Source organism: Alosa pseudoharengus, unplaced genomic scaffold, assembly GCF_046254945.1.
Source record: "Alosa pseudoharengus isolate Yale_2024_CS ecotype anadromous, Long Island Sound unplaced genomic scaffold, YU_APseudo_1.1 YU_APseudo_1.1_scf_4, whole genome shotgun sequence".
NCBI classification, from domain to species: Eukaryota; Metazoa; Chordata; class Actinopteri; order Clupeiformes; family Clupeidae; genus Alosa; species Alosa pseudoharengus.
Window position 1 is genome coordinate 34,237,601 of NW_027468774.1, and position 26,597 is coordinate 34,264,197.

At 43.3% G+C, this 26,597-nt stretch overlaps 1 protein-coding gene across 1 annotated transcript in view; it reads left to right on the forward strand.

Moving 5' to 3' along the window:
- Window positions 1-26,597, forward strand: part of col14a1a (collagen, type XIV, alpha 1a) — an 80,726-nt gene that overhangs the window by 46,652 nt on the left and 7,477 nt on the right. Inside the window, exons 26-41 of the mRNA XM_076265982.1 lie at window positions 543-666; window positions 2,920-3,063; window positions 3,505-3,669; window positions 4,002-4,040; window positions 5,223-5,361; window positions 6,229-6,371; window positions 6,935-7,044; window positions 12,415-12,573; window positions 13,598-13,675; window positions 14,655-14,741; window positions 17,113-17,166; window positions 19,504-19,599; window positions 19,834-19,887; window positions 21,542-21,595; window positions 25,498-25,551; window positions 25,671-25,742. Coding sequence (XP_076122097.1) covers window positions 543-666; window positions 2,920-3,063; window positions 3,505-3,669; window positions 4,002-4,040; window positions 5,223-5,361; window positions 6,229-6,371; window positions 6,935-7,044; window positions 12,415-12,573; window positions 13,598-13,675; window positions 14,655-14,741; window positions 17,113-17,166; window positions 19,504-19,599; window positions 19,834-19,887; window positions 21,542-21,595; window positions 25,498-25,551; window positions 25,671-25,742 — 1,572 coding nt within the window. The remainder of the gene's footprint in view (window positions 1-542; window positions 667-2,919; window positions 3,064-3,504; window positions 3,670-4,001; window positions 4,041-5,222; window positions 5,362-6,228; window positions 6,372-6,934; window positions 7,045-12,414; window positions 12,574-13,597; window positions 13,676-14,654; window positions 14,742-17,112; window positions 17,167-19,503; window positions 19,600-19,833; window positions 19,888-21,541; window positions 21,596-25,497; window positions 25,552-25,670; window positions 25,743-26,597) is intronic.

The window sequence follows — 26,597 nt, forward strand, 5'->3', positions numbered from 1 at the left end:
TACAAACTACTTAACCCAGTCCCAAGACAAACCATTAAACACAAAAAATCACCCCGTCTAGACATGCTGAGAAGGGCTCATAGATCATCATCAAGTCTTCCCTTCAAACTGGCTGGGACACTCTGAGGGGTAGCTCTCGGATGAAGAAAGCCGCGTGTCCAGATCTATTAATTAGATGAGACTAAGGCAAGATGGAGCTCCGCCACGTAGCCATTGCTTAGTTAGTACAAAGAGACATGGTAACTCAGACAGACAACTCCAAATGAATAGGCATGGAGGCCCAGAGTGGACCAGCGGCCTCCTGGGAGAGGGATGAAGGAGGCAGAGCAGCAGAGAGCTGGAGGAGCAGGCGTCTCCCAGGGAGAGACGCATTTACCCTGGGGGTTGCCAGGACTGGGAGAACAAACCATAAAGAGTGATGAAAACTCGCTCTTTTCTCGCTCTCACTCTCTTCCTCTATCTGTCATTCTTATTTTTCTCTTCCTTCCTCTCTCTCCCTCTCTCTCTGTCTCTCTTTCTCTCACGGTCGCTCTCTGTGATAGGTTGCCATCGCGCAGTTCAGTGACGATGCCAGAACTGAATTCAAGCTCAACTCCCACAGTGATAAACAGTCTTTGCTGGACGCCATTCAGCGTATCTCCTATAAGGGAGGAAACACAAAAACAGGTAGGTGCTGTTCCACTAGACCCCTCTTCTCTTCCACCACAGGGGATGTCCAGAGAGGGTCAGTGGGTCTGTCTGCTCCGACAAAACAACTGAACCTGAGCCTGTGCCGAAACCTCCTTGTTTGTGTTTGGCTGTTCTTATGCAATGAAAAAAAATAGAATGGCTCTTGACCACAGCTCCCCCTCACAAAAACAAAACAAAACAAAAACAGAAACGGAGACACCCATGGCAGAGACCCCCCTCCTCCCTTTAGGACTATTGCTGGCAGCCACCCCTTGCTGTGTTTCTGTTGGCAACAGATTGACATGCAGCCCTGCTTTTGTACATGCACTTTAATCCCCCTGCTTGACATGCCTTTGATGGGGGCATTTCACAATGTCTGTTAATACACATACAGTAATTCACATACACATACACATATGCAGACACACACACACACACATACACACACACACACACACACACACACACACACACACACACACACACAAGTACTCAAAGGCACCTTACGCCTGTGTGTGTGTGCACACCCTTCTTTACACAAACAGCACATGCACCTTAATCCTCCTCCTTGACATGCCTTTGGTGGAGCATTCTACATGTCTGTACTGTAAATGCACACACACACACACACCTGCCTGTGTGTGCGCACCCACTTCCTTTTACACACAGACACACTTACAACACAATCTATCTGCGACTGCAGCATACATTTTTTCATTAAGGCCTTAGCTAGTGGTCTGATTTCCTTCCGTGTGAGGCGGACAGTGATTGATTGGTGGCCACCGAGAGTATTAAATTGTAATCCCCTGCTGTGCTTCATATAGTTGTGCTCAGGGGAGAAAAGAGCAACTCCGGGGTGATTGCTCTCATTCCCCTCTCCTATTAAACTAGAGAGGAGAGACAGAGTCTTGTAAGGGAATGGTTAAAAACATCAGTGTATCACGTACCGCTGCTGAGAGACTGAGAATACTCTCTGGCTGTGCTTGGAAGCAGAGAGGAAAGCTAGTATGTTTAAATAATTCTTTGTTGTGTTTTATGCACATTTGGGTTCGGTTAGAGGGCTGTGTTGCACATCACTGGTTTTCTGGAGTTTTTTTAACCATGCTGCCAGTCTACCTCACTCAAGGGCACCTTGGGACTGTGGGTCCGAAAAAAAAAGTTTGTGTGGGTGGGTGGGAATAGGGACATCACTTGATTTATGATCGGTTGGTGTGTGTCCACAACCTTTAGTCCTGTGGTGAGTGGCTCTCCCCTCGTCCACTAGCCAGCCTCCCACCCGCTGATGGAGGGCATGCGCCCCCTCACACACACATGCAGATGACATTTTACAGTGCTGACCCCCAGCTTAACCTAATGAGGTTTTAACACACATATAAACCCGAATCTAACACGAGGGACTTGTGAGTGTGTATGTGTGTGTGTGTGTGTGTGTGTGTTGACAGCTCTGTTCATCGTTTGTCTGGCCTGACAGCCAGTGTAATAGCAGCACAGAGGCAGCTGGAGGAATGGGTGGGGCGGTGCTTTGGGGCTCAGTAGATTAAATTGGGTGACAATCCATCCATGCACACACCCATTCAGTTCCATATTTTATTCAGTGTGTGTATGTGTGTGTGTGTGTGTAAGGTTGCACACTCATGTGTGAGAGAGAACACATTAAACAGAGATTATAAAATGCAAATGTGTAAGTGGAAGCACGCAGAGTAGGCCATACCAGGATTGCTTTATCTGATGAAAATGTTGAATAGTGTTCTCTCTCTCTCTCTCTCTCTCTCTCTCTCTCTCTCTTTTTCTGTGTGTGTGTGTGTGTGTGTGTGTGTGTGTGTGTGTGGTGTGAGAACAGAGGCTTTTAGATAGTGCTTCGTAATTGTTAAAGTAGTGAATACTGGGCCATTGACCATGATGTCATCTCTTTATTTAAATGGCAGTAAAGTCGACTCACAGTAACCACCACACACTATTAAAGTGAATTGTAGAAGTAGAGCTCTATTGTTTACAAATTGCAACCCTGAGTTTAGTGTCTTCATAAAACCAGAAGCCTGACAGATTGGATCCATTTGTGTTTGCTCTTAACACTTTTAAATGAGTCAGAACTACAGGATTTTTACAGACTGGTTGACTCCCTACAGTGCATCACCAAAAGTGTGCCCAGGCTTGGTGAGTTGCTGTAAGCTCCTGCTCCTGTGTAGGCTACTGCGTGTGACCTAGACCCTCATGTTATCTCCACCAACCCCCCCCCCCCCCCCCAAACAGGTCGGGCCATGAAGCACGTGAAAGAGGCCATCTTCACCGAGGAGGGCGGTCTTAGGAGGGGCGTGCCTAAAGTGCTGGTCGTACTCACGGATGGACGATCCCAGGACGATGTCAACAAAGTTTCCAAGGAGATGCAGCAAGATGGTGTGTGGTGTTGCGGAGGGAATGTCACATTGTTATTCAGTCCTATCTAGAGTTGCTTTTGTATTTCCATAACAATAATATGGCTTTATAAGCAGTAACTGACAATTGCAGTTTCCTATTTTAACTCTTTGTGTTCTGTAGAGTTTTAATGACTGGCCCACTGGCCCTTGCGTTCATTATAACGCAAATTCAAAGTGTAACCTTTACTACCTTATTTAATTGGCTTGACATGGAACTAGTAGTCTTATCATTAAGCACAGCCATTAATGAAAAGTGAAGTTAATTGTTAGAATAATATTTTGTGAAATATATTGTAGTGCTGTTGTTAATTGCTGACATTGACTTTTTCTATTAAAGGCATTCAAATGCAGCTCAAAATAGTGTTAGTTCAATTCACTGCCACTCCCGATCATGATATTTTGTCTTTTGGATGGTCCACAGGCTACATCATCTTTGCCATTGGTTTTGCTGACGCCGATTATGGTGAGCTGGTCAATATGGCCAGCAAGCCTAGTGACAGGCACGTGTTCTTCGTGGATGATGTGGACGCTGTGAAGAAGATTGAGGAGCAGCTGATTACGTTTGTGTGCGAGGCTGCTACTGCTAGTAAGTTCCACAGAGTTAATGAAAGTGGTTAAATCAGCACAGAACAGATTGATTCCTCTCTAGGCCTACAGCACTGTTCTTACTTTTTTCTTAATTTCTTTTAAACATGCTCAGAGCTGATTGTAGGTTCTAGCTCTGGATAGAATATTTGAGAACATGTATACATGTCATTGCTGCATTTAGATGTCAAGCTTTAAAATGTTGTAAATCTTTGCAGTATGTAGGAGTCGTTATAGACTTACATGACTGACATGGTCAGATAATGAGATTTCACTAGCAGTGATATCCTGTTGTAACCCCCCCCCCCCCCCCTCTCTCCTTCCCTTCCTTAGCATGTCCATCCCTGCTGATGAGTGGGAGCACGTTGGCAGGTAAGGGCTCGTCTGTGAAATCCTCCGTGTGCTTCTTATCTTTTGAAGATGATGAGGTGTAACTTCCCGGAATGAGCACAATACATACAACTTCATTATAGAAGAACACACAAAAGATGCATAAAGATATGGTAAAAACGCAAACAAAGATCATCTGCGTAGAGTCCTTTCGCTTCATAAGATGTCACACTGTGAGGTTTTTTTATGGCCCATTCTCCAGCGTCTCACGCCCACACACCCACAGCCTCACCCTGGTGGAGCTCCAGCGGCTCTGGCAGTCGTGGCTGCTGGCCTGTACTGTAAGCCTCCTCCATCTGGGGTGACTTCTTCCCGAAAAAGACCCCTACCACCGGGGCACTATTTGAAGGCTATTAGTCTGGATATTCCACAGTCAATATTAACCAATCCAATCCCTACATTTGCATGTTGACTCTATCTCCCCGAGTGCGGGGGCGTGAGCTGTTTGGGATGGGGGGGGGGGGTGAGGATAGACTAGAATGGGCTCACTGTTTCTTTTCTTAAGAACACGTGGCCCCAATGCGGATCGCTCTCGAAGCCCCAAGCGTCCTGACCGCTGCCAGCGCTCGGCTCGGCCGTTCTAAAGTTTCCCCTGTCCTCGGCCGTGCCAGCGGCGTGCTGCTGTTGAATGACAAATGAGACTGTAATAGGGATAGGCTAAACACAAACTGTGCTGACCCTTCATGGTTATTATTTTTCTCACATCGCACGTAATTGCTAATGATATCACACTATATAAACACATTCCGGGATTTTCTTTCCCCCTGCATACGCGTGTGCTGATCCAAGACTTTCTTGTAAAGTGTAAGATTGTAGATCGCCAAATTGAATGTCACTGCACTGATGCCTCCATAATCCTTATGGAGAAAAAGGCATTTTTTCCACATTTTCTGTGAAGTGTTTGAGTTATGGCAAGCAGAAGGTGGTCATTTCTCAGCCTCTAATGAGAAGCCCCAGGCGTTCGTCATGTTGACTGACTGACTGACTGTGTGTGTGTCTGGCTATGTGTGTGTGACCGAGCCATGTGTGTTTCTGACTCTGTGTGTTTGTGTGTGTGACAGAGCTGAGTGTGTGTCTGATTGTGTGTGTGTGTGATAGGGCTGTGTGTGTGTCTGACTACGTGTGAGACTGAGCCGTGTGTGTGTGTGTGTGTCTGCCCCCCAGGGTTCCGCATGATGGAGATGTTCGGCCTAGTGGAGAAGAGCTACAGCAGTGTGCAGGGCGTTTCCATGGAGCCGGGAACATTCAACAGCTTCCCCTGCTACCGCTTGCACAAAAACGCACTGATCTCCCAGCCAACCAGGTTAGCATTCACAACCAACTCCCACCACACAGCTGTTTTACACACACACACACTCACACACACACACACACACACACACACACACACACACACACACCCACCCACCCACACACACACACACACACACACACACACACACACACACACACACAAGCACAAGCACAAGCACAAGCACACTCACACACCTTTATATGTATTTATGAAGGAACCTCATGTCCTGGTTTTCATTATAATTATTATTCTTAATCATTCAAAGGTCTAAGGGTGACAGAGAGATGTGTTCTATGAAAACACCCAAACAATCAAATTAGTTGGAAAAACAAGAAAATGATAGGGGAAGAAGGTGCAGTTACAGTTCTTGAGGATTGTGAGGACACACACAAATGCACACACTCACACACACACACAGACACACACACTGGCAGCAGAAGCAGTGTCTGGATAGCTCTAGGCTCCCCGCCTTGCTGACAGATTCCTTTCCCCTGTCCCATACACAGCAATATTCAACTTAGACCCTCTTTCATAGGCATGTGAGGGACATAATGTTGGTGAATGATTCAGCGCTTCTAGCTCTTCTAAATGTATTCCAGCCGTGACAAATACCACAGCTCTGACTTGCTAACCGTACAACTGGCATCATGTATTGCTTGCAAGGCAACTGTCCTTTTCTCAAAGTATATAATCATGATTCAGCAATCCAGATCAACTCATAAGGAAATGATAACCAAAAAAAATCTAATTGGGATGATTTTAGTGTTTATTTTTCTTATTGTGTTCTTGGGATGGGTCTGGGCAGAAGTGGTTTTACGTGGCACTAAGTGATGGTTGATCTACAACTGACTACCTCTCCTGGGTCTCTCTGGTCAGATACCTCCACCCTGAAGGCCTTCCCTCAGACTACACCCTCACCATGCTGTTCCGCCTGCTGTCTGACACCCCGCAGGAGCCCTTTGCATTGTGGGAGATTCTCGACAGCGACAGTGAGCCCTTGGTGGGCGTGATCCTGGACAGTATGTACACAGTGGTTTCAAAAGTGATAGAGGACACAGCTAAGAAACACACACACACACACACACACACACACACACACACACACACACACACACACACCAAAAGTTAGCGCAAGGCCAAAGTGATGGCAAATAATCGTTCCTGTCTCAAAACCCAGATTGCAGTTAAAAAGGTGTAGTCTAGAATCATTGTGGAGACATGGAGAGGCTTGGTAGATATTACAAGAACCATTTTGAGAGTTGTGAATGCAAATAAAGATGTTTCCATTGATTATTTAAAAAGGGACTTAAAAAAGATGAAAACGCTTATTTTTTTTAATTCCATGTTTCTCCCACATTGTCTTACAAACGTTTGGCATGTGACAGTGTCATTTTCAGTCAGAACAAACATATTGATAAAGAGAATATTAACCTTAAATCAATATTTGCCAAGGGTATGAATAATTTTGTTCTTAACTGTAGCTCATTCTCATTTTTGTCCAGTCAGCTGAACTATATTTAAAAAAAACTCTGAAGGTGGTCTCTCTCGCAACTGATGTGTCCATATCTGCTCTTGAATCCAGATGGTGGGAAAACACTGACTTTCTTCAATCATGACTACAAGGGAGACTTCCAGGCAGTGACCTTCGACGGCCCCGACATTAAAAAGATCTTCCATGGGAGTTTCCACAAGGTCAGTGCTGGACTACTTAAAAGCACTCAGCACCACAGATGCCAGAAATATCAGCTCACCTGCATGATCTTTCAAAACACGTGCACTAGTGCACTAGGGATGGACTTTGCTGAGATGTGTTGGCTTTTTTTTATCATTTAATATAGAAAATATAACACAGACAGATGACACGTTGCAATCATGCAAGCCTGCAGGTGTGACACACTCAGCCTGGCTATTGTGTGTTTACACATTGCATTATCCAATGGGTATAACAGCCAGTGATGCACAATGGATGCTTTCACAAACAAGGCACAGCGTGTCACAGCATCCCCTCTCAACACACACACACACACACAAACACACACACACACACACATACCAGCACCCCAAATTCAAAACTGAAGCAAGAACTTGTCTATCACTCCCCACACCACCCACACACACACACACACACACACACACACACACACACACACACACACACACACACACACACACACACACACACACACACACACACACACATACACAGACATACATACATACACACACACACACACACATACACACACACACACACTTCTCCCACCTCCACCTAACACATCTATGTGTTAATCTATTCTGAGCCTCTCTGTGTGTGACTGAAATGCTAGTCAGCTGCCCAGCGTGTGTTCCCTCTCCGATGGGCTCGGACGACAGGTTTGGTGTGGCACGCTGCACTCTGACCTGTCGTTTTCGGCACTCCGCTGCCATCGCTCAGGGTGTCATCCGGGATTAATCCCGCCATCCTCTCAGGGTCACATGCCCCTGTCTGGGAACGGATGCTCTCACCTTGGCACCATTACACCACTCGCGAGAGGGTGTTATTACAAAATCACTCTGATGTGTCTGAGCTTCACCTTCTGTGTCGAGCAATTATTCTGACTGGGTGTTTATAGAAATACAATGGCCTTTATCTTTTATCTATTTAAAGAGGTGGTTCATCTCAAAATGAGCATTCTTTTCCATTATCCAGTTAGCCTTGCAGAAATAACCCATAAAAGATAAAAGCACAAATATCAAAGCACAACATAAAATGGAAATGACTAGAAAACTGGTCACTATTTATTTGATAGTTTTGAAAAGGCATAAGAAAAGATTGATTGATTGAACGTTGGTTTCATTGAAAGCATAGCAGATACTGTATGAGGTTCTGCTGCAATGGAATGTAAAAGATAAAAGAACAGAATTGTCATCTTGAATCACAGTTGAGTGAGCTATACCTTAAAGAATCTCTCCAACACTGACCTCATACATTATTATATTCACCATATGTAGTGCTAGTTATGCATCTTTTAAAACCAAACTCTGAGCCTTTGATCAATGGCCAAGAAATAATGGCACATCTGTCAACATTTCTTACTCTTGTTGCACCTAGAGACAGTTCAGCCTGACCATGTACAGTAGATGGTCCAAAGATTTAGACATTGAAAAGCAAGGCAGTATCAAAATTGTAATTGTAACTCATTTCCCATGAGTTTAAAGAGGAGTCCTGGGTTATATGTGTGGCATATCTAAGTTGAGGTGGAACTTGTGCTGCTTGAGGAATGGTGTGAGAGAAGTTTAATGAGAAGGAAAGCGAGGGAACCCTGGAGTCTATGGTGAGGCACCCTGTTGTGCTTTTAGTGATTATGACGACTGTCTAACAAGTCTGCTTTCACTATATATCACAGCTTGAGGAACGGATCATGATGCCGACTGAGAAGGGTTGATTGAGAGGGTTACAGATTGACATGCTCTTCTAACAGCGACTCCCATCTCACTCCTGACAAACTGCCCATGCACGCTGTGTGGAGTGATTTCCATGTCCCTAGTTATCATAGCGATGGTTGGGAGCTAAAGAAAGTAAGGAAAGCTATCCCTGAATGTAATTATTTTTCTTCACTCTAAGCTTTGAATTTGTCCCGCATATATTCAATAAACAGCAGTGGTGTTGCCCACTCTGCTTTGTAATGGAAGTCTCCTCCTTGCTGGGAGTAATGAGAAGCATATTTGCTCTCTCTGGCAGGGTTGGACTCGGAGCTTATCAGCCCGCAGCTGAAACCCATTTCCCAATGTAAACTTGGAGGGCAGGACTTACCATCCCTCTCGCTGCTGACCTCCAGAATACCACACTGCTCTCCTGCACTGTTATGACAGTTTTTAAACAAACGCTGGGAAGAAGAAACTTTTAGAATGTTGCAGAGATGGGGATACACCGCCTGCCGTTTTCTACCTACTTAAGTGCTTGGTTGCAGACACACCTATGTTTATACTACAGTATCTGATGCTATTAAATTGCTCACTGTATTTAGCGGTCTGAGCATCATCCTAATGTGTGGGCGGTAGATGTTGGATAACCAACACTGGCTTTCAAACAGAAAGAGAGAATGGAAGAATTGGGACAATGTAGATGAAAGAAAATAATGTTTAGATAGTAGGCTAAGATATACTACTGACATCATGAAATGAATCATTTACATCATGTTAAACCCTCTGGAGTGCAGACACTGGACTGGTGAAGGTGCCTTATTAATCAATTATTTGCTGATGTTAGATATTCTGACAGGCTGCAAGGTGTTGGTGTGTTGTCTTGGTGGAAAGCACACTGAGATTAATTGTCTACCTTCTGCTCTTGTAAGCAATATGATCTGTGTTCAGAAGCAGTAGCGTACTACTACCAGTGAGGAGCCATGAGAGTTTAATGGTGCATAACATGGCCTCAGTACAAAGACCCCCAAGCACTAGCACGAGGAACTCATCCTATAAGTTATTAATTGGTTCATTACATGCTAACACATAAACTCTTGTACAAACACTGTTGTATACAGAGATTATTATGCTGTTATGAGAAAAGTAGTGCCCTCACAAACTAAAATAATCCGGGCTCTTTGCAATGTCTTTCATGCTGAGACATTCTTTGAGACTGTTTGAGGATGTTTGAACAGTCGGACAACCACCCCGATGTGCTAACAAAATGCACTTTTTTGGGCTAATCCTGGAAAATCCTATAGGGGCTTTGATATATTGCTTGTTTGTGGTATATGCTACGTCCCCTCTCACCCACTGTCCTCTTATGTCAGCCTTCCATCACAACACTAAGAGCTGAGGTCACAGTCGAGATCGGTATAATGATTTACCAAATGCTCCTCATCTGTTTATCTAACTAATTAATTCAGCTTACAGAGTTGCAGTTTGTATGTGTTTATGGTTATTGTTGTTATTCTGTTAAATCTTATTTAGTCTATTACTAAGTCTCTTTGGACAGAAGTGTCTGTTTGGAACTGAAAACATAAACATGAACATATTTAAGGACCAAAGAGATACAGAGGCTGTCAGATTGACAGACTGCATCAGGTTGAAAAATTGGATGCAATAGCATGCAATAAACTACCCCTTTTGCCAGCTTGACTCAAAGAGAAAAAGGGGAGAGAAAATGGGTGAAACTCCAAGGACAGACAGAGATTGATAAACAAGCAAACTACCAAACAAATGAACTGTCCCAAGGTCTTGAGGAGGGTAGAATAGATGACCAATGTCTCTTTCTGGAGCAGAATTGTGTTTCTGTAACAAGAGGGAGTGCCACAATTCTTCAGCGTGCAATGGTGGTAAATCATTCCGATAACGAAACTATCTCTGGATTAATTTGGACTTTGCTGAGAAGTGGAGCACCTTTGGACCTGGCATCTTATTTCATTTGAATCCATTTAACAGGGATATTTTAAGTTTAAGCCAGAGACCAGCATGTTTTTGTCAGTGGTGCTTTGGCAGGTGGATGAAGACTCCATATAACATAACAATAACACCCTGGGCTCCACCTCGAGGGTGTTGACATTCTGGCTTGCATTTTGAACTCTCCTCAGATGTTTGCAATTGAAACACAATGTGATGGATAGTTGGTGGTCTGAAGCAACAGGGAATAGTCTGATTGCTCCTGGCACTACAAGGTGCATCCGCACATTTAGATTAGAGGCTCATATTTTCTGGACCTTAAGCTCCTGTGCTCATTGCATATCTTCACACGTTCACACTATTGTATTCCTTTTTGTAATTGAACACAAATACCTCATCATCTTGTTGATATACTAAATAGTTGACCTATAAATATGTCACCTTATATTACAAGTATGTATGATGGCTTACAGTAGGCTACACTCTCCCATGAACAGTTTGTGACATTATAATATACTCTATATTATATACTACTATACAGAATACTGTGCATTTATATTATAAAAGCTCTAAATATTTGCACGGTTTTGTACTATATAGGTTTTATATATTTTTCCTTTCGGTTGCAGTGACATGTATGGATTGTGATGCTTGTTGCTCAGGTTCCATACTGAACCCCACAAATGTAGTGACTCCAAATTGTATTTAAGATTTGTGTAAAAAGAGTGTTAGTGGATGTATATTTTTTAGAGCAGTATACAAACCATCTCACCCAAGCAGGTGGTCTTGAGTTTTACACCTGCCTAGTTTATACGGTTTTAGAGTGGAGCGAGTCAGTCAGTATTAGACTTCTTCATTACAGTGGTGGTTGCGCTAAAGACTTCTCACTAAAAGATAACTCGTGCGACTACACAGTCAGTTTTGTCTCATGGCGTTCCTCTCAAACATGGCAGGCCCCGACGTAAGTCCCTGACACCTTCGGCATGCAGACACACAATCAGAAGCCACTGGGCCAGAGAAAATGGAGTTGGAGGCCAAAAAGCAATTAAGGAGCAGCCGTGTCTGTCAGACCCATTTCAGAAAGCAGAACTTTCTAGACTGTTTTCTCGCATCAGCATGTTTTTTTGTCTGCATTGACCATGCTGCACTGCAGTCGCGATTTAAAACGATGGCAAACTCATTCGCCTGACTGAGTTAAGCTTCAGTTCACCCCTGCACAGCAGGTGATCCTGTTTCTGATCCATCTGGAGTATGAAGGGATGTTATTCCAGGCAGGCACATGTCACTATGCTACTGAATCAAATCCATACTGTACGTTATAGAAATGTCATAACTAAAAACGTGGTGTACATATTTCTTAAATCTGTCCATAAGCGGGACCACAAGCAGTCCAATCATAGGGGTCAGATGAGAGTGCCAAAAGTTCAAGAGCTAAATCACCATACTTTGAGTAAAAGCCGAGGTGAAGCACATATAGACCTGTTTGTGGTTCTCGTTCAAGTCAGTTTTGAAGATTATCATTTGAGTTAAATCTGTACAATTTGTTCCAAATGAGAAAAGAAAGGAACAAATCCATTATAAAGACACAATGTGTATTTGATGTATTGTATGTAAACATAAACAATCAACACCTCACCAAAAAGCAATATATACTTGGCTTATGCCAGATTTAACCCATTTGACCTTTCTTGCCTTTAGCTACATGTGGCCATCAGCAAGACTGCAGCCAAGGTGGTGGTAGACTGCAAAATGGCCGGGGAGAAGCCCATGAACGCTGCTGGCAACATCACCACAGACGGCGTGGAGATGCTGGGTCGCATGGTGCGCTCCCGTGAACGACGAGACGACTCCGCACCGGTGAGACAGAGGGGGGACGAGCGAGATGACCGGGATTTGGTCAAAACCGAGTTTTGGGCTTGGGTCACATGAACAGAGTAGTGCTGAAGTTTGCGTTTGTCGCGAGACTAAAGAGAGAGTAGCAGTCGTGTGTAAATGTGTTCTATGTTTAGCCCAGCGCCCAGAGGAGATTGAGAGGTGGAGTAGTCCTGCTGGTTAATACAGTGAGAAAGGCCAAGGAATGTCTAGCATGTTAAGCAACTTTCCAATGACATTTGGTCCTAAAATAAGGAGCACACCGCTAGCCTGTGGAGAAGACACGTCTGGTCTGGTCTCGGCCCGTCTTCAGACCTTTTGGACCAGGCTCTGGACCTCTCCCACGGGGCTGACCTCCGACGCCCCAGGCACAGAGCTGGGTTTGTGCCTCCATGGGGGCCCCGTCCAGCCTGAAAGGTCACTGTAGGAGGGGGCTGTGAGGAGAGGTCTTTGTCTATTACATCCTGATGGATCTCCTCCTCCTTTTGAGAAGAACTAAATACTTCACATTTTCCCTTGGAATTGTGAATTGATGTAGAGTGAAATGAATGGGATCTCGGTCAGAGGCGATGATGGAAAATTGAGAATGGAGATTTCTCCATTTGGTTTTGTCATCACGGCAGTTTTTGGATTGTTCATTGTTGTGGAACTTTATGGATCCTCAGCAAAAAAATCAACACTAATTGGAACAATAACAGTTGATTATACAAAATAGCAGACTTCATTTTGATTTAATCAGGTGTCACAAGGGTGAACCTGTTGGATGCATCCAGTGAATTCACATGTACAAATTGGCACGTATTGTATAACAAGTCCTGATTGATGCTATTATCTGTAAGTGCTGTCGTATAATTATTGAGACTAGATGAATTATGTGCCATTACAGAAAAAGAAAGTAATTTGTGCATTTCATGAAGTGTGTGTGTGTGTGTGTGTGTGTATGTGTGTGTGTGTGTGTGTGTTTGTTTGTTTGTATGTGTGTGCATATGTGTGCATTTGTATCCATCAGTTCCAGCTCCAGATGTTTGACATTGTATGCAGTACATCTTGGTCCAGCAGGGACAAATGCTGCGAGCTTCCAGGCCTGGTAAGAAATCCTCCCTCATGTTAGCTAATCAATGTGTAGAGTTCAGAAGACCATAGCAAATTGCTTAAAAAATTAATGAAGCGATGATATTTTCATAATGTCGTCATCAGTTTTTGTGCATAGTCATTCTTCTTTATGTGATTCTTTAGCGTAAATTGTCTATGTAGGATTGAAAGGGCAAATGTCAGGTTAAAAAACCCAGTAATATTAATTAATTAACAAATGAATGAAGATTGGCTGTAAATGTTGTCATAGTATTTAGAGGAATAATTTTACATACTATCATGGATTTCATTTAAATTAACTTTGAGTGATGGGAAGATTGAAGATGTTTTGGGCAGTTATCCTAACAAATTGTTTACATAATACCACTTTCAAAAAACACCATAATCTTTCTTAGCAAATGGTTTTAGCCTAAACATACTAGTGTGGACTGTGTAGAGTATGATTGCACTGTATGCAATTATGTGAGAGTCCCACCCAAATCTTCTAATTTATGCTTCAGAACCAAGGCCATCTGCTCAGTATTTTCCTTTGCTAAGTGCGTAGAAAGTGTGTAGATGAATAAGGCGCTTACTGTGTTTGTACACCTTGTGCCATTTGGGTAAGTTTTGTCTGGCACCAGTGCGAGCCCCTGTGGTGAGACAGATGAATCAGGGTGCTAACGACCCTCCACAGCCAGACCTCACTGGGCTGCTCCACAGAGCGGGCGAGAGTGAAACCCAACGCCTGCCGAAATAGGAGAACTATTTTCTAAAGCAGAATGACACATTCAGACAGCTCCTCACACAAATAATCCAATTAGGCAGCCTTGTAAAATAAAATAAAAGATGAAATTGGCGAGGCGCAAATCTGAGAATCACATTACTCTTGATTTTATTGAGGTGGAGGTGGTGTGTTCAGGGAGTGACTTGTGGATAAGCTTGAGCAAGAATCACATTTAGTTGCTTATTTAATTTCTATTTGGTGTCTTCACCAGAGGAAAGAGGAAGACTGCCCTGCAATGCCCCATGCCTGCACGTGCTCCCAGGACAGCAAGGGCCCCCCTGGTCCGTCAGGTCCACCGGTATGTTTATATCTCTGCCCTTAACTCTAACAATATGTTACATCACCATACCTCTATGTAACTAATACACTGATATCTATCAATGTCCTTTTTGTAAAAAAAAATCAAATGCACTGTTGACTTCTGTTAAGTCATCTCTGTTATGAAAGAATCATACCAGATGAAAATAATAAATGTATAAAGGAATTGATTGGTGACTAGCACAATGTTACAGCAGTACAGCTAACATTACAACGGTGTTGCTCTCCATCAATCAAAGGCAGAAGGGTGGCCTAGCCGGGGGCGCAAGTGACCACGTGGGCCTGGGTTCGAGTCCGGCCCGGGTCATTTCCCCATCCCACGCCATCTCTCTCTCCCACTCACTTCCTGTGACTCTCTCCACTGTGTGGTTGTAATAAAGGCAAAAAAATACAAATAAAAAAGAAGGGTAGCCTAAAGGCTGATTGGCATTAATTCCTCCTCACTACTCAGAAGCTTACTAAGTGTTGTGTGTGAGTGTTGAGGCTGAAGTGGAAATCTTCAACATTCACTTTAATCATCACCCCAGCCTTTGATCATGCCAAACCCTTTGTCAACCAAACTGCTCTTACTGCTCTTGTGACCTTTGTCAATCAAATGCTCACATGACCCATTGTTACTTAAACGCTCATGAGAACCACATGAGGACACATGACAACAATTCATGATTTGATGATGAGTCCTTTCCTCTTGACACAATCGAAAAGGGTGGGCTACGCTTTACAGTAAATGTAAATGTAAATGCAGAGGGAAGACGCAGCTCTGGAGGTTCTGTTAGCCGCCGCCATAAGCTCATGTGCTGGTCTCTGAGCTCGTAGTTCTAACACCATTGTCAACCAATAAATGTTTCACCATGTTTTCAGTTTTCAAACCTGCCTCTGTCTGCTTGCACTCAATTTACATTTTCAAAGGCTCCCAGCTCACGCTTGTGGTCAGCATGTGAGCAGCATTTTGAGAGTGGTCATTTCCAAAGGCTCACACTAGGGATGCCAGGGATTAAGGGGTGGCAGTGTGGACATGAACTGTGAATAAGTCTGGGGTGGACATTACGGTGAACAGCCCTCATGGATGTTGGGCTTCTTTGAAAGTCAGACTTTGCTTTGTGCTAGAGGTATGTATTCATAGTGGTATGCACATGTGGAGTTCTATTCTTCAGCATGGAGGTATTCAGATGTTAATGATATAGATTTCTCTGAATCTGCCCAACACTGACAGAGCCAGTCCGCAGTCTTAGAACTCAGTTACAGCCCACAGGCTATGAAATGGTATAGTACCATGAAAGTCAGTGTTGATAAACAATGTCTTCAGTGTTTCTTGTACAAAACAAAAACACTGAATAGTGGTCTAAGAGTTATTGTAGACATGATTATTATTTAAGTGAAAATAAGATATTTGCATTTTGTCTAAATACTTTGAAAATGTCATAATTCATATAAAGTATATTTTAGATGACAGAATAGGTCATAGGGAGATTCCTCTGTATTAAGTGTCACCTTTTACACTTGATACATCTATTATAAGGATTTTAATCTTTCCAGTGAAGATTGCTTTCCTGAGAAGACATGGTGATCTCATTGTTTCTTCAGTCCTCTCCATTGATGTGACTTTGATTAGTGATTTCACACATATCAACTGGGAGGTATATCTCATCGCTGTCTGTAATCGACACAGCTCTGCACCAGGCCAAAGGAACTGTCTCACTGGGCCCTGAGTGTGCAGTGGAGTAGACTCACTCACAGGGACCTTAGGAAACACAAGCAGAGTGAATGTGGTTGAAACTTGAAGCACCTGTGAATGTAAACCAGCCCAGACAGATGGAGAGGTCATTTTGGGGTCATTTGATGCCCCGAACTCCATGTCCAGTGATTGGAAATGGGTGCTCTAGTACGCATGTCTGGCATCTTGACCTCAAAAAAAGACATTAGCTCCAGACTTAGAGAGAAGTTCGACTGTTACACAATGAGAGGAACACAGCTGTAATCTAATTGTTTTTGGCTGAACAGAATATTCAGTTGCAGATGGTAAACACAAAGGTACATAATGATTTAGCATATTTCTGACTAAAGTTGTTACGTATATCAATACTGAGTTCCTTTTGATATTTGCAGGTTTCATTATCCCAATAGCACTTTCTGCTTTAAGGATGTCAAAACAACCATACGTTTTTCATTATTATTTGAATCATATGTACCATTATCATTATCAGTCCATTTGACCCTCCATCCACACCATGCCTCTTCATCCATTTGTGTGTGATCATTTACATGTGTGTGTATGTGTGTGTGTGTTTTTGTATGTTTATGTGTGTGTGTGTGTTTATGTGTGTGTGTGTGTGTGTCTGTGTGTCTTGCAGGGTGGTCCTGGTATCAGAGGTATGCGAGGTAGTCAAGGAGAGCCTGGCAACACGGTGAGTTGGACTTGTTGTGCACATCACACGTCATTACATCGCATCACAGGAAGCGGGCCACCCATGAGAGCTGGCCTCCGTCTCCAGGGCCAAGTTAGAGTTTCCGATAAAACAGCCCAAAGACAACCGCTACGGAAGTGGGAAATTCACAAGTATATACAATGGATGTGTTTGCACCTCTGTTATTTTTGGACACCCCTACTGTTTGCATATGCTGTGCAAATCTCGGCCTCCTTTTCTTTTTGCTAGTGCTGAGCATCGCTTCTAAGACTGGATTCTTAATATAGCTTTTTGGATTTCATTCGAGTTTATTTGCACAGGATTACCCATAAGCCTTTGCTTTGTTTTCCCAGTTCTCCTGTAGTCAGCCTGTGTGCCGTTGCTCTCGTCTTTCTCCTTAATCTTGATTTCCGCACGCTGGAAAACAAAAGTTACAACAGATGTGCCCGGCATGCTCAGTAGTAGTGCCCTGCTCCAGGAAAAGCAAACCCCTGTGCAGACATAATCTCATTTTGATTGCATGGGCAGTGGGCAAACTCGATCCCAGCGGAGTCCCCTGTGCACTCGGCTGCGCGTGCTATCTAAGCGTTTTTCTCGTCACGGTTATGGATATTGTGTGTGTTTAACTAAATGCTAATGTCAGTCGGGATCCGTGTAGGGGTGACAGACTGCCTGCTAACTGTAGTCCATAAACGCTATATAAACAATTCATCTGAGGGAAAAAACGTTCAAAGTACAGAGCAGGAACTCATTTTGATGCCAAACTGTCGTACAGTAAGGAGAATAGAGTCTCTGTATTTTGGCAATGCATGCCCAGAACAAGTGGCACAATGTAACGTCACAGATAAGAGCGCAACACCTTTGCCGGTTTTAGATGATTTGGCTTTAGATGGTATATTGAAAATTGTTGAAATCGAATTCCTACATTGTTACTTGATGTAATATGCTGGAGTGATCAGCTATTAGGTACACAATGTCATGGAGTCAAAGGTCATGATCACATGGGGTCATCCATGTCATAATGCTCTCCCTCAAGATCTCATCTGTATGATATTACATTTTCAGTCCTGTAGCACCTGACCATTAATTTCTTCTTTTTTTAAATGTTCTAAGTGGAGGCTAAAACAGAAAAGGTAGATCTAATGCTTTTAAGCTGTCTTCTGGGTAGCATAAAATATCTACAAATAGAAAATTGGGTTTGCAACCCATGTCGTCCTTCCAGAAGGGTCATAAAGTTGAAACCAAGAGGACCACATTCAGTCCTTCAGTTAAGTTATGTTTTTCCCATTTTTGAACGTCAGACATGTCCTGAGAGGATGGTATGACTGAAAAGTTGGATCTAACATTTTAGTTGTCTACAACTTGTCATACTATTGCAACAAGAAAAATTGGGTTCACATTTCATCCTGTCTTTCCAACAGGGTAATAGAATTTACAGTATGTTTTTACGGAAAAAGAACAGGCTGATGTATGATGGGGGACTATTTGAACACAAAATTATCTAAAATGTTATACAATGCTGTCGATTCCAATAGGTTTGTGTTGAATATGTAATAACCCACTACTGAATAAAAGGTGTGGCTATGAAATGATGTAACCAGATCTCCTCATACAGTTGAAATACAGCCTTACTTTTATTATCTAACAGCCATACCTTGTACAACGTGCATTATTCTACTTTGGCATTCCTAGGCAATACATTTTACTTCTTGAAAAAATTGAATAGTGACTTTAATGAAATCTGGCTGGACTCCATACTAATCTGTGAGTCAAGTCAAGAAACAATTATGTATGGTTTGCATCCTCTCAGCACCCTATTCAGACAGAAATGTTGTTGCATAGTCAGGGAAGGCACTGTCTTTGACGATCTAGCTGGTCACTTGTCATGGATGATGACTATAATGCAGCTGAGTGGCTTCACTTAACATTTCCCTCATGTGTAGTCTATCACATACTGCCCTGAACTGACATGTGACACTTATTTATCACTAAAAGTTTGACTAACAAGGATGAGTCTAAATGTGCACACATTGTGTACAGTCTATAGTCATTTTTTAGTCCACTCCCTAGAAAGACAAAGAACACTGCTTATCTGGTAGCTATGGTGCTGGAGGTTAAAATGATCAACCAGAGTAAAAAAAAATCGGCATACTCAAATCTGTGCAAAGGTTTTTTTGTTTTGTTTTGTTTTAACTCAAATCTACAAGCTTTTGGTCTGAGACCTTCCTTAGGCAGGGTAAATCACCTGATTGTCCGGTGTCTAAAACAATTGCTGTTGTCAGATCATGTGGTAACTCTAATATGAATTGTAATGAACCTAGCCATGTTAATTTTCAGGGATCTCAAGGGCCAGCAGGAGAGATGGGTCCCCCTGGCCCACAAGGACCCCCAGGCCCCCAGGGGCCAAGTGGAATGTCTATTCAGGGAGTTCCGGTATACAATTCATTCATTCATTCATTCATTCATGAAATCACTTGTTCATCCACTCAACTCATTCATTCAGTGTGCAAATACGTATGTTATCATGTTTTCATTTCTTTCTTTTATTCCTGCTCTTTCCCCCAGGAATGCAGATACAAATGGAAAGGTATATGAACAAAATGAAAGGTCAGAATAACAAATCTTTCTTTCTCTCTCTCTCTCTCCCTCTCTTTCTCTCTAACACAGGGAGCAGCCGGAGAAAGAGGAGAGAAAGGAGAAATGGGCCCAGCAGGACCACAGGTAAAAAGCCCAAAGCGATCGAGTGCATATCATATTCCACACCACTAGTGAGAGAAGACCTGCAATGTCATTAATTTAGACTCGCTCTTCATCTGCTTTTGTGCTGCTGGACCATGTCCTTATGGAGCTGTAATTACAAACGTGTCATGAGTGCTGCAGCGTCTCTCTCTCCCCCTCCCTCTTAAGCTCTCTCTCTCCTTCCCTCTCTCTTTCTCTTTCTCTCTCTCTCGCTCTCTCTCTCTCTGGTGGTTGGTGGTGAGAGAACGTGATTAATGGAGGGAGATGAGCTTCCCTGAGACTGCTGAGGCTGCTAACGGACTATTCGCTTGAATATTGACAAAAACCCCCTGCTCTGCATCAATTATTGAACAGGATTAGTAAGAGCACAACCTGGTATTTGCATGGCAGCAGGTAGTGTCAGCCCACTTTATGCCAGTACACAACGAAGGCATTCTGAGGTTGCCTGCTTCAGAAGGGAGAGTAAAGGTACAAAGACATAAACAAAGGAAAGACAGAAAGTAGTACTGTAATTGAGACATAAGGAATATTATGTCCACGGCTGCCAGATTCAGATGAAGAACAGGGAGACGTTTTCATGCCTGTCATGCCTTTGAGGCAACATAAAAAATGTGAGTTTTGAACTTCCTGAATGCCGGGGCCAGGGCTCTTCAGCACGGACTCAGCCCGTCACCAACAATGCCTCAGGTGCTTGTAAGGATAAGCAAGCCCTCACCTCCAACTTTACATCAATCTGTTATTAAGTTTTCAAAGATGTCATGCAAATGATTTTATGTGGCTATAGTGACAGCTCTGTTTTGAGAGAGAGAGGGAGAGAGGGAGAGAGAGAGAGAGAGAATGTTCGACTTGTTTAATGTGAAGCCAGATTATGGTTCAAAGATCACCCTTGGAGCTGTTTCCTCCTTCAACTTAAAGAGGAAGGATGAGCGAAATCCAAAGGAGAGACAGAAAGAGAGAGATAGCGTGAAAAGAAAGAAAGAATGAAAGAAAGAAAAAGAGAACTTGTCTGTTTGCCAACATACACATGGCTGTGCCAGCACAAAGTGAACCCTCTCCCCTCTAAACTCAGCAATGTGTTTAAGACGGATGAAGTGGGGGTGAAGCGCCCTCTAAGTGGAATCAGTTTCGCTGGCATAGTACCGATTCAGTGAAACGAAACCGGGTGTTGAAATGCTCCGCTCTTAAAGTCGTTGGTCGGACACGGGCCGCGCTTCACCCGCGAGTTGCTACGCTAAAGAGACCGCAGCAGCGCAACACGAGCACAGTTGATTCCAGTCAACCCGCGCCACATTAATCAAAGGAAAACACATTCAGTGCGTCTTCCCCTTTACAGTACATTCATCCAACCCTTCAAGCTTACAGCACTCCAACACTCTGCCATAAAGATGGATCATTTCCGATGTCAGTGCAATCTGCTAGAGGAGAGAGAGCAGCTATACTGTAGCTGTAGGCTTTAAATCAGGACGAGAGCGTTTGGGGCAGGAGAAGCATTCGTTTACAAATAGCTGAGGCAGCTGCGCTGGTTTATTAAATGGCCTGTAGTGTAGAGTTGTGGTGTAGATGCTGTGTTGGGTGTTTGTTGTTGTTGTTGTTGTTGATGATCATTTGTTTGTGTGTTTGGCGGATTCTCCCACAGGGTGTCCCTGGATCACCTGGATCTTCTGGACGCGACGGCCCACCTGGACAGAGGGTGAGAGGCCGCTTTTCCACTCAGTCCCTTCACAACCGCACACATATGCTTCATAGTTTTATGTCCTGCTAGCTACTGGCCAATTTTTCATTTTTTTTCTCTCTTTTCAAAATCACACTGACTCAAGCGCTGCCATTGCGATGTGTTTTCTGCTTGTGATTTTTTTCTATTATAGAGGCATGTGTCCTTTGCCAGTTTGCAGTGAATCATAGAGGAAAAGTTCACATGGCTTTACTATGCCTGTCAGAACCAAGTTTGTGACAGCATACTTCTTGCATAGACTGCATCGATTGAGTTTCATATGTTCAGTGAACCGTGGATTTATGTCTTAAGATTTGTTGAATCCAAATCCCAGGGTGGAGTCTTGGTCCTTGTACCATGGTAATGTGTTATCTCACAAACTGAAATGCTTCACAGTGGAAAGTTGAAATGACAAAATCATTTAAGTTGCTCTCAGAATGAAGAGAGTTCTATAGAAAGACCATATGGAAAGCAAAATGTGCTGGAATTTCCACCTAGTCATTTCATACAGACAGCCCATCAGTTGTTATGTTCACATCAATTTGAAAGTCTTGCTAAAGCCTCCTGTAGTGTAAGTGTAACTAAAAAGGGTTCTCAGGACAGTCCAAAAGAAACTCCTAAGAAAGAGTGCAACTGAAGGAGCCTGTTGGTTCGGTAGATGGCTGCATGGTGTCTTGGATTCAGATTTGGATTCATGCTGTGAACTCAGAGATAAGGCCAGTCCAGTATTAGTACTGTTTGGCTCTGTTTTTCTGAAGAGGGTCCCAGCCCAGGAACCAAACATCACCGAGGAAGTTGGAGAATTTTTCTGGAGCAGTAAAATATTACACCCCTCACGGGAGAGTTTAATGCACATCTGATTCTCAGAGAAGAGCAAACTATCTGGTGTGATCACTTTTTCATTTCCCCCAAGTCTAAAGGACATCTGAGGATGGCGATGTTGTTATACTTGTCATATCTGCCTCTAGACAAAGAGCTTTATTTACTCCCTTGGACTGAAAGGTCACAGGAAACACTGATGTGAGATAGCTTGTCGTAATTAAGGTAATTAATGATTGGCAACACATTTTTCAATGTTAGCTTTGTTAACTTTGGAGTAATTTTGAATAGTGAAAATCTAGCCAAAGGTTTGTAGGAAATTATGGCATGAATTTATGAACTGATTGATGGAATGGAGCTGCATTTTTAAAACTGTAGGGAAACCAGTGAATTCCTCTTGATTGCGCGGGACTAATGGTTACATATAAGGCAGTAGTGAGAAAAAAGCATTTATGATGATAAAAAGCATTCATTTTGGTCTTCACACTACACTCTGACGATGGCATAGGCCGAATCGCGTCTGTGGACATGGCATTCATAAATAAGTAATGAGAAAATACTTGAGAGTGCGGTTTTTCTACTCTAATCTGACATATAAGGCACTAAAATCAAGGCTTTCTGGTAACGTCTGGCATCGATGTGCAGTACCCTAAAAGACAAACATCATTCCTACACATATGGAACAGTGATTGTATTAAAACATCAGTAATGTTGGGCTTTCTTTGGCTTTCAAAATCATTCACATTCCATGAGATCCACATAAGCATTAAAGGTCTTGCACTGAACACAGAGAGCATGCATGCTACCCAAAGATGTTTTCCCAAAATGTTCCCTCATAGTTTTTATTAGTCATGCTTGGCCAATAGCATATACACAGCTTGACATTAAAGCAAAGCTGTGGCCATTTGAGTATTTTTATGAAAATTATAGACAGATATTATACGCAGTCTCAGACACACAGCGACATTTAAACCTTCAATGAATGAATGATGAAGAGGTTTACGAGCGAGTTCAGTCTTCCCATAGCCAAAGCGCTGAAAAAATGAGGTGATTTTTTTGACATGGGCAGTTGAAAGCCACATTTTTCTTACCTGGAAAAAAAAATAGGAGACTTGCTCTTGGGGAAGGACCTGGACCTATAAGCAAAATTTCCCCTGAATTTCGCCAGAAAGAGAGTTCAGGCCCTTCCTCTGTCCTCTAAACAATAACACGCATGATTTCTCTGGTCCTGAGTGTTCCTCTATCGATGGCTTAGTCTGTTTTACACCAGCCTCTCTAGAACCTCATTCTTAATGCTGATTTATAATTAACCCACATTTTAATATGATAAGGAAATTGCTGTGTGATTGTGTGTTTACGGAATAGTCTCTTACGTCAAAGTGTTTCAAGACATTAAGCCAGCAAACTCTCTACCAGTGTTTCCTTTATGTGCGTATGTCGCTCCAAGACATGCGGAATATATCGGACATAAATCTGTTTTATGTAAAGTATCTGTCAGTTAATGGAAACAATAACAGCAAATGTTTGTCTTGTTATCTTGGATAACATGCTATATATCGTAGGTACAATATTTCTTACTACATTGATGTGATAGATCTGGTGTAATGCTTTGGATATTAGAGAATCACATGAAAAGCCTCTTCCAGTAAGTGCATGGGGTTTTGAAATTTATTGGAAAAATCTATTTGAAGAGAAGTTTTGATGGGAAGTCTTGCATATCTAGTTGGTGAGCGTGGAGTCACGGATTCAGATTTTTTTTTTCTCTCTCCCACTTCCTCTCTCTCTCTTTCTTTTTCTCTCTCCCTTTCACTCAGCCCCTTCTCTTTCTCTATTTAATTTTCTCTCTCTTGACTCTCTTACGTATGAACGCGTAGCCCCTTCTGGTAAATCTCAGCCGATGTGGTTCGGAGTGTTTTCCTTTGCAGCGTGCCACGACCCCTCGTGTACCTCCGCCAGCCTGGCTTTCAGGAGCAGCTCAGCACTTCAGCTCACACTCGCGCTAATTCTCTTGTCTGAGCTGAGGTGTGTGTGTGTGTGTGTGGGGTGGGGGGGGGGGTGGACGCGCGCTGTGCTCGCTCTCTTTAGCATGTAGAGCTCATCGGACAGCTGCTGCAGGGTGACTGAGGAGGCATGGCACAGTGGTGCAGGTAGCCTGTTTCCGCTTGCACTCGCACGCGCAGAAAAAAAAGGCGTGTTTGGAATTGTGCTGTTTCCCATTGGAAGCGTCTTGACAGATCTCTGTCAGCCTATTTATAAAACACGTTGTCTAATGGGTTTCGGTGCGTTTGACTGACCCTGCTGCCACTGCTGTGGAGCTCAGTGTGAGCTGTCGATGCAGTGACCCCACCACCAGCACCCCACCCTCCCTGCCTAGTCACCTGTCCACAGAGCATCCACATGCACGCTGCTCTTTCTGGGCTTGGCGTGTTGCGGCAGAGCAGCCACATGGATGATGCTTTTTGGACGGGGGTCTGGGTTGATGGATGTGGTGCGGGTCATTAAGGCAGCCGAGGCAGGGAGGTCAGCCAAAGTCCCACGGACCTTCCGAGCCAGAGGAGTGCTCTCACGCCAGCACACTAGCCTCACACATGCCTGCTCACGCACTCTTCCACCCAGATCTGTCTCTCCTCATGTGCTGGACATCACGGACGGCTCGTAGAGCAACCACAGGACACTGACCGTGCATTGCACACACTCATACCTCACTCACCAACCTTCCCATGCTGTAAATTTATGGCCACCTTTTCTCCATAAACTCTGTATTTAACATTCTTATCCCACTGGTAATACTCAATGAATATTGTATGACAGTCACATATGTCAGCAAACATGTTATTTGCCTGTGGTTGGTGGCAAGAGTAAACGTTATGCAGCTGTTGAGCTTATGACTTTATTACATAACTGTGAATGAATTGCTGTGTGAGACAATTGTAATGTACATTTTAAAGTATTGTACATGTAGTTGAAAAAGCAAGTAAAAAACAAGTGAATAAATCATGTAAATGTTATGACTGGTGTAAGTTGTGTTTCTTAATGGAAACCACTTTAAATTTCCCCTTCAGGGTCTACCAGGAAAGGATGGACCACAGGGCAGACAGGGTACAGGTGGACCTATTGTAAGTAATCATGTATTACAATATGTCTCTCAGAGGAATGACCTCAACTCTACTGTACCTGTGCTCCTACCAAGATAGTTCAGCTATGGTTCTCTCCCCTCTCTCTCTGGTTCTCTTAGGGCACCCCAGGAGCGCCGGGAGCCCCGGGGTCTAATGGCCCGCCAGGGCCCATGGGAGATCCTGGAACATCTGTGAGTATACTATAGAGTCTCTCTGCAGTACCGTACAGGGCATGAACCCTCAGAAATCAGATTTTGCTCTGCTTTATAACTGAGACATTGCATTACAGCATGATCATATCAGAGAGAAACTCACATGATATGTGAGTGTGTGCAAATGTGTACTATGTATTTACATTACGGTTATTTTGTTAGAGGTCATATATTTATGAATTATATCTTGAAATGTAACACAGTAAATAACCATGAATGGTGGAATCTACAATCCATTTCATACTTCTCAAAGAAATATTCATATTCAGACCACTTAGGGCTTGTAATGGTTGAATTGCTTTTAAACGTAAGGTTGTGTCTATTGGGTCAAAAGGTTTGGCCCAATGTAGGGGTAAGGCCCATTCTCTGCTTTAGTAATATAAAGGAATGATAGTCCTGGTCTACTGAATTTATTTACAGCACACCCCTGCTTTGTATGGATTTGTTACCACCTCAGCATTGTAGTCCTATCAGTTTCATAGACCTGTAGAAATCCACTCAGTCTGCAGTAGTCATCTGACATGGCAGGAACGACCCCCCTGCAGACCTGTGCAGGCGCTCTCCTGAAGGCCTCAGTAAATCACCTGTCCCCGCTAGCCTGTAGCCTGCAGTTTGTCCCCGATCAGAGTTGCGCAGACATGCTCTGCTTTCTGACCCTTTCCCCTGGGCTTCAGGCGGACGTCAACAGAAAACACTCACCATTTCCTCTTTTAGACGGAGAGAAACGGCAAGGACATACTGTACAGTATGATTGTTTCACATTTGCTGCATTCTGATAGCCTGAACACTGTCAGATTACTGCAATCAGGCTTGGAGACACACAGGCTTCTCTGA